We start from the raw sequence: 12,872 nt of genomic DNA, 5'->3' as shown, positions 1-12,872 counted from the left end.
AAAATAGTTATATGAACGAGCCAGTTACATCCAAATGAGAGAGTCGATGATTTCACTCACTCACTATTTCTTTTGTTTTTTATTGTTTGAATTATACAATATTTCAATTTTTTCGAATTTGACAATTAGGGGCTCCTTGCCTGAAGCACAAAATGTTAAAATAATGGAATTCCACGTGTTCAGGGAGGAATGAAACTTCATTTCACATGACAATGACGAGAAAATCAAAATATTTCATATTTCAAACAATAAAAAACAAAAGAAATAGTGAGTGAATGACATCATCGACTCTCTCATTTGGATGAAGCTGGCTCGTTCATATAACTGTTTTTGTGAAATGAAGCGAAATTTTGAAATGTCATAACTTTCTTATCTTACATCCGATTTTGATGAAATTTTCAGTGTTATGCTTGTTGAATTTTTCTCTTTTTATTCAAATCAAGTTTTTGTTGGGGTGGACTTGTCCTTTAAACAATAAGAATGTCTTTACCCCACGAGTGCGTGTAAACGATTGACTGCAAGAAACCTATTTAAACATTTAGAGCTTATATTAGTAGACCGGCCAAAACGATTTTTTATACTTTGGACGGCAAAATTTGTTAATGCTTGCTAATGCTTGGCATCCCAGCTAAAAGTTTTGCAAAAATACCCAGGAATTGCGTACGGCCGGATGCCAAGCGCAATTTTGCGTGAAAGTGTCATTTTTAGCGTAAAATCTGAAGGACTGTCGAAAATCACGCATTTTGATATTTTGACGGATTATCATCATATTTTCAATTATCTTTGATATGAAATTATTTCTATTCAGAATTTCAAATCATAAGTCTACTAAATATGCATTTCAAATTTGAATATTACACACACACATATGGCACAGGGAAACATAAAACCGCGATTTCCTCGAAATAAAAGTTTGTGAAAACTATCAATAGTTTGAAGTTTTTTTACGCAACATAAATTCATCGATTTAAATGCGTTTATCCATCGGATGTATAGTAAATGTCCTAGTGCCACAAATATTAAAAGAATTTTCAAGTAAGATGGTATATATCTAATTTTATGTTATCCGAAAGGAGACACTGTGCATTTTACCAGGTGCGCATTTTGAAAGAAAAATTGAAAATACCGTACATTATGTACATAATTACATGTATAAGTACATACTAAATCGAGTTTTTATTTACATGTATAAGTCCATAATAAAGCGAGTTTTTAATTGGATAGCACAATTTGTCAATTCCTTGCATCCCAGCTAAAAGTCTTGCGGAAATACTGAGGAATAGCGTACGGGCGGATGCCAAGTGCACTTTTGCGTGAAAGTATCATTTTTTAGCGTAAAATCGGAAAGACTGTTGAAAATCACGCATTTCGATATTTTGACGGATTATCATCATATTTTTTAATATCTTTGATATGGAATTGTTTTTATTCAGAGTTTCAAATTATAAGTCTACTAAATATGCATTTCAAATTTGAATATTACACACACATATATGGCAATATGAAATATAAAATCGTGATTTACTCAAAATAAAGGTTTTTAAAAATTATTAATGGTATAATGTTTGTGTTCCGCATCTCAATTTCGTCAAGATTTAGTGCTAACCGAATAAATACTTAATAATTGTTGTCATGTCACATATAGTGAAAACAAATACTGAAATAAGACGCAAGATATATATCATTTTATGTTATATATGCGAAATAAAACAATGCACATTATTTTATCAGATGTGCATTTCTGATAAAAAAATAAACAGCGCACAATATTACATCGATATTGCACATAATTATCTTATATCAGTGCGATACTCGTCATATTATATAGGATTATGTTTGCTTTTGTAGAGTTCGATCTTCTTGCTATTTCCACGAATGAATTGGTGCTGAACTTAAATCTACCTGTGGCGATATTCAGAAATAGGTCTGATATTTAATTTGCCGTTACCATGGTAGCATTAATTTTACAGGAATATCTATATCCAAAATCAAAGAAAACATACATGTATGAATAAAGCGATTGAATTAGCATTTTTAAACCACTCTGTCAATCTACATTTTACTTCAGTTATTTGATTATCAAAGCATATTAAAAAAAATGGCCGTTGCACGGCAGTACCTACTTTTTTGTCTCGCCGGCATAGCAGAGCAGGACTAAAGGAGCCACTTCTCCGGTGGAGGTGACGACAGTTTTGATATAACAGCGTCATATTAACCTTGAAATCTTAACCAAAGTTACATTTTTCAAAATTTCATTATAACTTTGAACGTATAGAAAAAAAATAATGACACTTTAATGTTAATGACACTTTAATATTCATGTATTACTGATCGTCTTGCACAAGTTTTAGATCACATGATTAAGGTCAAAGGTCATTTAGAGTCACTGAACTTTGGCCATATGGGGGTATTTTTTTTAAATGTCATCATAATCGATCATTTCAGTTCACATGATCAAGGTCATACGTTATTTTGGTTCGATGAGCTATGGATGGCGTTTTTTCTATTATTAATTTCATTTGTTTCCAATGTCCTGCTGCTATAATTATTATGTTAAAATATGAATAATAAATGTTATTTGGTCTTTTGCAATGCAAATTATAATTTTCATTCAATTCATTTTACTTCATCAAAGTTTTTGCATTTGTTATTATCACAGGTCCATGTTGTTATATATTCTGGTCTAAGACGGGGGCCGGACAGCCCGACCCTGGGCAGCCCTGGACATACCAATGCCCTTTTGGGAAATGCAGTTGTACGACCATCTATATATTACAATATATGCGCTGGATGCTGGGCATTAGCCTTTAGATTTGTTTGTCATAATGGTCGTGCGACGGCAATACACTGTGGTGAAATGAGCTTTAAAAATTTTAAATGTGAACCTTAAAGGACATGCAAGTCCACCCCAACCATGCCAACATAAAATTGATTTGATTGAAAAGAGAAAAAAATCCAATAAGCATTACACTGAAAATTGACAGAGTGGTTTAAAAATGCTAATTCAATCGCTTTATTCATACATGTATGTTTTCTATGATTTTGGATATACATGTAGATATTCCTGTAAAATTAATGCTACCATGGTAACGGCAAATTAAATATCAGACCTATTTCTGAATATCGCCACAGGTAGATTTAAGTTCAGCACCAATTCATTCGTGGAAATATCAAGGAGATCGAACTCTACAAAAGCAAACATAATCCTATGTAATATCATGACGGGTATTGCACCGATATATATGTGCAATATCGATGTAATATTGTGTGCTGTTTATTTTTTTATCAGAAATGCGCGTCTGATAAAATAATGTGCATTGTTATATTTCGCATATAGAAATAAAATGATATATATCTTGCATCTTATTTCAGTATTTGTTTTCACTATATGTGACATGACAACAATTATTAAGTATTTATTCGGTAATAGCACTAAATCTTGATGAAATTGAGATGCGGAACACAAACATTATACCATTAATAATTTTTAAAACCTTTATTTTGAGTAAATCACGATTTTATATTTCATATTGCCATATATGTGTGTGTAATATTCAAATTTGAAATGCATATTTAATAGACTTATAATTTGAAACTCTGAATAAAAACAATTCCATATCAAAGATATTAAAAAATGTGATGATTATCCGTCAAAATATCGAAATGCGTGATTTTCAACATTCTTTCAGGTTTTACGCTAAAAATGATACTTTCACGCAAAAGTGTACTTGGCATCCGCCCGTACGCTATTCCTCAGTATTTCCGCATGACTTTTAGCTGGGATGCAAGGAATTGACAAATTGTGCTATCCAATTAAAAACTCGCTTTATTATGGACTTATACATGTAAATAAAAACTCGATTTAGTATGTACTTATACATGTAATTATGTACATAATGTACGGTATTTTCAATTTTTCTTTCAAAATGCGCACCTGGTAAAATGCACAGTGTCTCCTTTCGGATAACATAAAATTAGATATCTACCATCTTACTTGAAAATTCTTTTAATATTTGTGGTACTAGGACATTTACTATACATTCGATGGATAAACGCATTTAAATCGATGAATTTATGTTGCGTAAAAAAACTTCAAACTATTGATAGTTTTCACAAACTTTTATTTCGAGGAAATCGCGGTTTTATGTTTCCCTGTGCCATATGTGTGTGTGTAATATTCAAATTTGAAATGCATATTTAGTAGACTTATAATTTGAAATTCTGAATAGAAATAATTTCATATCAAAGATAATTGAAAATATGATGATAATCCGTCAAAATATCAAAATGCGTGATTTTCGACAGTCTTTCAGATTTTACGCTAAAAATGACACTTTCACGCAAAATTGCGCTTGGCATCCGCCCGTACGCTATTCCTGGGTATTTTTGCAAGACTATTAGCTGGGATGCCAAGCATTAACAAATTTTGCCGTCGAATCCTTATCTAGAGCACTTTTTGAGGTTTGGCCGGTCTACTATATAATTCAAATTCAAATTTATTTATTTCACTTCCATCAAACAAAAACAAATTGTATACCATATATAAACATAAATATTTGTATCCGTTGCAAAGAAAATAATAATAATACATTTGTTATTAAAACAAAACATTTAGACAATTATTTGGGCAACACATTGGAGGTTTTAAATGAGTATACTATTTTCAATAGAAATTGAATTAAGATGGAAATGGAAGGACCCCCCAAATAGATAACACAACAAATTACAAAGTACAAATACAGATATATGTAATCAAATCCAGTGACCGGGCAATAATAATTGTGAAGCGCTTTGAACAGTCGTAGATTGATAAAGCGCTATATAAATGCCAATTATTAATTATTATTATTAAATGAAAGAAAAATAAATGAGTGAGAAATAATACTCACAAAATAAATACGAAGTTATCAAAAGATGTAGTGTGTATAGGACAAAACAACCCGTCCTAAAATATATCCACCCTTCCTTCCCCCCCCCCCCCAGAAAGAGAAGAAAAAGGGGGAGAATGTCCTGAAAAGATGGATGGGTGCTGCTGAACGTAGGTAGAACACATGCCATCGTGGACTCAATCAAACTTGAAATACTGACCAGGGACCAATCAGTGCGGTTCTTACACATTTGCAATCCATCGCAAACATTTGTGTTACGGAGCTCTGGAAAGAATATAATGCACGAAAAAGTGTGATTGATGCCGTAAACAAATAACCGGTAGCAAGGCGGATAAGCGGACAGGAGAGAAAGAGAAAATAAAGGAGAGGATAGACACAATAAGGTATGAGGTTCAATACCGAGCACATCTGTGAAGGACTTGTGTCAGATTTTTTTAAAGGATAATGATTACTTTATTTTTAATTATAGTCTTTATAGTAATAATGATGAATTGAAAGAGTTGGTGAATTAGACTTAATTTGAGGGCACATTATAAGATTTTATTATAGATAATTTGAATTTAGTCTTAAAAGAGTTCAAAGATTTTGCATTTGTTATATCATTATGAAGTGAGTTCCATAACATCGGTTCATCATATATAAATGTGTCCTGAGCCAGCAAAGTTCTTAAACAGTTAAAAGTGGTAAATGGAATTCACCCAATCGCCTTGTTGGATAGTTATGAATAGATTGATTTTGGGGAAACATTGAATTAAATACATTTGGGACGTTGTTGTTGTTATAGTTATACATAAACTGACCGAGATAAAACAACTTGTTTACATTCTTCAAAATTAATTCCTTGATCGAAATAGAAGCAAACAAATGAACAAACAACCGTGAAAAACATTGATTGATTGCATTTACTCTTTTTCATTCCAAAATTCAACAAAAGTTACAATGTAAAAAAAAAATATATAATATACAGAAATGAAAAATGGAACCTACTGGAAGCAAAGCTTGTTAGTGCGAGTTCCCTGCAATAAATAGTTAATTAAAGGATATCTTTGACCAATGAAATTCAAATCATAAATTAAAAAGGTTTGTACAATGAAAAAGAATACTAGTGGGGTCAAGTTTTTTATGCTTACTCACTGTGTTACAATTAACAACAAAATATAACTATATATCTAATTTATCTTTCTATAGAAATATGTCGTATTTCATGATGATTTGTTTATGAGAGTCAAACATAATTGCCTACTCGAATTCAGGAATGATTTACAATCAAATCAATTTTGTTATAACCACTGATTACGTCCACGTCCAGTTGGGTACCTAGGATTTTTCACAGGGGGGGAATTCGTCCGCCCAGAAATTTGACAAGCAAAAAAAGGGTCTTCAACCACAAAAAAATGTACGCTAGTGGGCACGTCTCCAAATAAATCAATTATACAATTCGGATTTTCAATCTGATGCAGTCAGAGCTAGGTTGATCCTGGGAAATCGTGACTTGTCTTTCTTCAAGAATCTTTTTGAAATAAACCTTCACATCATGTAGGCTAGCCCGCCAAGCGCTATTTATGAGTTTTATGCCAACCCTTCCAGCCACGACGTTACCAGCGATAGTGAACTTCTTGCAAAATATGTCATGCAGTAGAAACCTTCTAAATTCCTCTATATAGGCAACGCAGGGGGAATCGGTGCGATAGTAAAAATGACAATTCGAAGATTTGGGGTCTTCCTTTTCCTCCATGAAGCGTACAGTTTCAATGTGGGCTTCAAACACTTCAAGTTCGAAGAATTTGGCGTCATTCTCGAGGAGGTTCAGTTCATGTGACTGGATAGGTTCGGTGATACAACCTTGGGTAAGGTAGCTAACGATGTGGGGGAACATTCTGCTCTCCCGATCTATGATGTAGCTCCCTTCTGGGTCTCTGGCGACGGGGATTTCCCCTCGCAGCATCTTGGCGAAGAAGGTGTTCTCCTCTTTCATCAAGGCTTCTCTCGTGATCTGGAAAGCCTTGCCATCGGCAAACACCAGGTTCGCTCCTCCAACCAATGGCACTGGTTTCTTGATAGATGACTTGAGTGCCTGAAGCTGGAAAAAGTCAGACTGGCACTCAAGAAGATCATACTCTTCGAAGCCGTCCGGAAGCACCAGTTTGCCGTACCTCAGAAAATTGAGGACGTGACGAAATATTTTACCGTCTTGGTCGACTATGTAATTTCCTTGATCATCTTTAGCGGACGGGACGGAACCATCTAATAAGCTGGTGAAGAAACTGTCAGGAAAACGCAACAGAGTTGTCCGAGAAGTTTGGTAGAACCTCCCTCCAACATTCAAAGAAACATAGTTATCTTGTTTGCACTGCACAGCCATACCACAGGTCAATCTAGATTGTTGGTAAATCTTAGAGTTAGTACAAGTCCTGACTTTTCAAGTTCGAAGATTATTGAAATGTTTGTCAGTGGCACAACAAGATTGGAAATCCTTTATTCAATGCTCGTCCTCCTTGTTATTCTATATTGTCATAATTGTATTTTCCTTTGCTCCACGGGGTAATATGCATATTTAAGGTGTGGTTGGAAGCAGAAGCGACACTCACTATTTCAGGCACATATAAGGTTAATGAAGAATATCTCCGATTTCTATATTCTGGTAGCGCTCCTTTGTTAATAATCCTAAAGCACTTCCAACTCAGACACTGAGATCAAAGGTCGTAAATCTATTTACATATTCATATTTTTGGTCGTTTAATGCTGAGGTAAAAACAAATATTTGGAGCAGATTTCATATTAGAGTAGACCGCTAGCGTTTTAGTCATAGCTGTCACAATGCAAGGTGGACTTTGTGATCCTGCATCCGGGTCCTGCATACCGTTAACCTGGATTTGGTAAACGTTCCCGAAATTGTTTACTGTATACTGTTGGCTACTGGATTAGGACATACTTGCTCGTAATATTGTTTTCATACCCTTGGCACTTTTATTATTTGTGTCATTTTTTTGATCACTTCACAATATTTTTGTAATTCTTATACTTTGGCTGGTCTGTTGTTTGAAATATATATGTATGAATCTATATCGGCGTGAATAGTCTTCTATTGATCAGACATCAACTCTTAGTTATGATACCAATGGAGACATACAAGTAGGAAAGACTGTCGAAGCTCTTGATAATCTGCAACTGACTACATAATGTTCAAGTCAATATGGGATATCGCTTTCATGGCTTATAACTTTGGTTGGTCTGGTGTCTTGATGGGAATATAATGTATGAAGCTATATGTTTTGGCGGGAAAAGTCTTCTAATGATCAGATATCAACTCTTTAATGATACGAATAAAAGTAAGGCCATCGAAATTCTTGATAATCTTACTGACTACATAATGTTCAAATCAATATGGTGCCTCGCTTACTATGAATAGTGTATATGATGGAATCATACGTTGGTTTGAATGTTGGCGGGAAAGTTTATAAAACCTCCCAAACAACTCTTACCCGCGACCCCAACAGTTTCTTCGCTTTACTACTTGATGGTCGCGTACCGTCTGCCAAAGATGACCGAGGACGATACATGATTGATCGTGACGGGGAACTCTTTCGGCATGTCCTCAATTACTTAAGACTGCAGAAGCTAGTGTTACCAGATGGATACAACGAGCAAGAGCTTCTGCTGCATGAGGCGGACTTCTTCCAGCTAGACTCTATGAAGAGAGAGTTGCAAGCTCTGATTAGAGATGTGGATAATGTTCACTCGCCATCGGAAGTGATCAGATTGAGTGTAGGTGGAAAACTCTTTCAGACCACTCGCGAAACTTTACAAAGGGAACCGCAGTCGTTTTTCACCGCTATGCTCAATGGGGAGACCCTGACTCAAAGAGAAGCCACAGGGACTTACTTAATCGATAGGGACGGGGAGAAATTCCGCGACGTTCTAGAATACCTAAGACTCGGCTGGATACTACTAGACGACGTCAAGCACAGCCTTGAAGTTCTCCGAATCGAGGCTAACTTCTTCAATCTGAAAATCCTGAAAGAACACATCAAAAGCTTGCATCGCCTTCAGTCAAATCCCCTGAGGACAGTTCAACCTTCAATGGATCTTTACTACTTTCTTGAGAGCAGGTTCTGCGTGGTCTACACCAATACCAAAGACCTGGTGGGGAAAACGTGCTTTTTGCCTCTGACTCCTGACAGTTTTTATACTACATGTGGACGGGTATTTACCGTGTCTTTCTTCCTTGAGAGAAGCAAAGGGGGGACCTCCACCGGGGAGAGTCATACGATACCAGGGTACGGAAAGAGTGTCGTCAGTTACCCTTCAAACAAAGAAGAACTAATGATGTACATTGGACACAGAACACAGATATGGGATTATTCAAAGATACAGTTGAATGCTGATTGTTACAAGTTTATCCTTTGAAGCAAGATAAGATATTAGTAGTTCTAAGACAGTGCAGGCATACTTGAATTCTGACTGTTACCGTATATAGCTACATGTATATGCCTATATGACTGTATGTAACATTCATGTATGTAGGGCCAAATGATTTTTCTTTCTCATTTATAACAAATCATATGGAAAACTTGGGTTATATACATACAACTGGTCAGTGGAGTAATAAGTAAAAATGTTGAAGGGGCACTACATGGTAAATTTGTAATAACTTCAAGAACAAGAACAAAACAAAAGTTGCGAGGGAGCGAAGCGAATGAATAACTGTTTTATTCAGTAAGAATTAAAATCGAATTAAGACATGAAATTTGAATGAAAGAAATATTGTAATGTCATACTTCACCCTTTTATCTGTCTTTCTCAATTTGATTTTTGTTTTGATGGTCGTGGAAATTTTGGACATCAATTGCTCCCCAGTACACCCTCCTCAATCCATACGTCTGTGACACTAAACAGAAGACATAGACGTGTTTGTCAAGTGAGGGATAACTTACTAATTGTTTGCAGACTAACCAACGAACAACTATATAAACAACTATATTTCTATCTCATTCATTGTTCGCAAAGACATCTATCATAATAATAATGGGGTAACATCAAAAGTGCAAAACGTTGTTACAAGAATTGTAATCTCATGGGTACTCCTTTTTTATCGTTTTTATTCATTTATATATTAAGTAATTTTTGCTTATTTATGTATTTTGCAAAAAGATACCCCTTCAGATTTTCAATAGGGCCCTAGTGATGAGAGACAATTTAAAAGAACAAATGAATCTGATACAAAAATACAATGGAAAATTAAATTTTTGTAACGGATGAGAATAGAGTAGAGTATTTACATACATAAAAAGGTGAAAGACCGGGATTAGAACTTAAGTGGAAAGAATTTTATATCTAGTTTCAAATAATTGAGGGGTGTGATATTTCTTTAAGGGTTTTTTCCAAAGAAAAAAAAATATTTCAAATGAAATATTTAATGATTATGGGGTTTGAGTTTGGGTATGTGTAGAAAGACGTTTAACGACATATATCGCTATATAGTACAAAGGGAGTTCGAAATGATTTAAAATTTGTAAAATATTCTGGGGCATGTGTATCAGTAACATGAAGCTTGTCACGTCTACCAAGGTCTCATTCTAAAATAGTTTATAGTTACTATAGTAACCAGTGCTTCTCAGCCAATCAAAACAGTACTGTCATTGAGGATACGCCTCTCGTACCACCAGACCTTCCGATTGGTTAGAAGGGCTTTCACTCGGGCCAAACGGTGATTATTTTGGTTGGTTTGCTTCCGAAAAGATGGGCGGGAGCTAAAAAAGATATGACGGAAAAGACAATGTTAATTAATTCAGAATACCGATTTGTGTGAGTCAGAGCAGTGGCATATTTCTGAGAGATTACAAAATAACGAGAAAGGACAATGTTAAGAATGACTACTCAGGATTTCAGTCAGTGCTAATAATTTATTCACCAATGGGGGCTTATAGCGGAAATATTATAGTTGAAAATTAAGTTGCTTGTCATTTTTTTACTTACGTTTGATTGTAAATCTTTTTGTAACTTTTCAGTAACATTCTTTTTTATCGAGCGCACTGTTTTACACGTATGGCGACACCACATTTGGGGACCGTTTCAGAAAGAGTTGAGTTTGAAAGTAAGTAATCGCTAATCGACTCAGCGCAAGTTCCTATACGTGTGTTTCATTGCTTGAAATCAAGTTGGTTCGATTTTTTTTTTGGGGGGGTGGGGGCGCGTTGAATTGCAACTCTTTTTGAAAAAAAAACATAAGCTCGTTATCGTAATGATTACCACAATAACGTGTGGATCTAGACTATTTAGAGGTGAACCTTACAGCCCCCACCCCCGCCTTCCCATCCAAAAAAAAAAAACGTTAGTAAAAACAATCCATGGAATGTTTTTTTAAAAGTTAAATTATAGAAATACTAGTAGGAAATATAAATAATAGATGCATTATTTTTCCAGGAATATTTCAAATATAATTAACAATGAAGCCACTCATTAGACAGTGCTGCTTCACCCCTCCCCTCAGAAACAGGGATCTCAGAAGGGGAATTCCCATTGGGAATACCCATGGCATTTCAACAATAACTTTTTTTTTCAAAAAAAATTTTGCTCTTACGCTTCAGTGATTTCTTTATTCAAAATATATTGTTACGATTATTGTGTCCAAAGCTCCGCGCAGTTGACTTCATTTTGCTATGCTCAGTAGTGAGTTAGGACGCACAATGTGAAGCGTTCAATTCCACTATTCGTACGAATACAAGTTTTCTCTGTCATGTCTGTCATGTCTGTAGAACCTAGAACCCCGAAGAAGTACGCTCCCCAAAAAGCGTACAAACTTTCCTGGATAGGGTTGTGCTGTGTGGTGCTGCCAGTGCTTCAGGTGATATGGTGATCTTGTTGTGATGTTCTTGGTGCACACTAATTCACAGGAAGCCTATAGTGTAACTGCATAGCGCGACATTCAAGAGTGCTAAGACACACGCTGCTCAGCAACAAACATGGCTGAAGGACAAGATGGTTATGTTGGTTTAAACGTCGGTGGAAGGATCTTCAAGACATCCCGTACCACACTGTTAGCTGATCCAGATAGTTTCTTTTCTGGTTTACTGGATGGCGACATTCCTTCGGCAATAGATGACCAGGGCAATTACCTGATCGACCAAGACGGTAAGGTATTCCGTCATGTCCTCAACTTCATGAGATACAATGAACTAGTACTACCAGAGGGTTTCAAAGAGTACGGTGTCCTTAAACGGCAGGCAGACTTTTTCCAACTTGAGTCACTGAAATCGTCCATTGAACGACCAATGCAAGTTGATGGATCGGAGGCCGTGGGATTGATAGGTCCTGATGGGAAGGTATTCCACACGACAAGAGAAATTTTGATGAGAGAAAAGGATTCATACTTTACCAAGATGCTGAGTAAGGAAAGTACAGTTCCAAGAGATTTACAGGGAAACTATTTTCTGCACGATATCCCAAACAGTGAAATCCTCCAGCACGCCCTGAGCTATCTGACTTATGGTGGTATTCTTGACCCAGTCATTGATTTTGACAGAGAAATAGTAAATAACCCTTTTAACTTAATAGGTTTGAACGTTCAGTGTGGTGTATTAAGGCGTGGACCATATGGGGATCTTAGATCTACACGATTGTACTTCTATTACAATCTAAATACCCCATGTTTTACATACATCCCTTATCCAGAACGTATCGATGCCACTTGCTCTCCTCGTACTATCAGCATGTTAAGGGATAGACTATTTCTGAAGAAGGTCAGAATCTTGAACAACGTCGATGCAGGAATTGTGAACATGGAATACATTAACAGTAAACAGCCTGCGAGCTTACAGGATGTGGTGGCCTATTTCAAAGCGGATGAGAGAGAACAAATTTCCAATCGTACAGTTATTAGTCCCACTTGCATCAGATTAGAGATCATATATAAATCTAATCAATGAGTTTGTTATGTACAAATCGCTGTCTCTTATCTATGTATGGTTATAACTGAGAGTGATG

At 35.6% G+C, this 12,872-nt stretch overlaps 1 protein-coding gene across 1 annotated transcript; it reads left to right on the top strand.

Moving 5' to 3' along the window:
• Positions 1 to 7,932: 7,932 nt before the first annotated feature.
• LOC121429130 (BTB/POZ domain-containing protein KCTD4-like) lies at positions 7,933 to 9,516 on the top strand. The gene has a single exon (XM_041626049.1). The coding sequence runs from the start codon at positions 8,304 to 8,306 to the stop codon at positions 9,294 to 9,296; it is 993 nt and encodes a 330-aa protein (XP_041481983.1). The 5' UTR covers positions 7,933 to 8,303; the 3' UTR covers positions 9,297 to 9,516.
• The last annotated feature ends 3,356 nt before the right edge of the window (positions 9,517 to 12,872 follow it).

Source organism: Lytechinus variegatus, chromosome 15 (genome assembly GCF_018143015.1).
Source record: "Lytechinus variegatus isolate NC3 chromosome 15, Lvar_3.0, whole genome shotgun sequence".
Lineage (NCBI taxonomy): Eukaryota > Metazoa > Echinodermata > Echinoidea > Temnopleuroida > Toxopneustidae > Lytechinus > Lytechinus variegatus.
The sequence above is the reverse complement of the archived record's forward strand: the minus strand, read 5'-3'. Positions and strand labels throughout refer to the sequence as shown.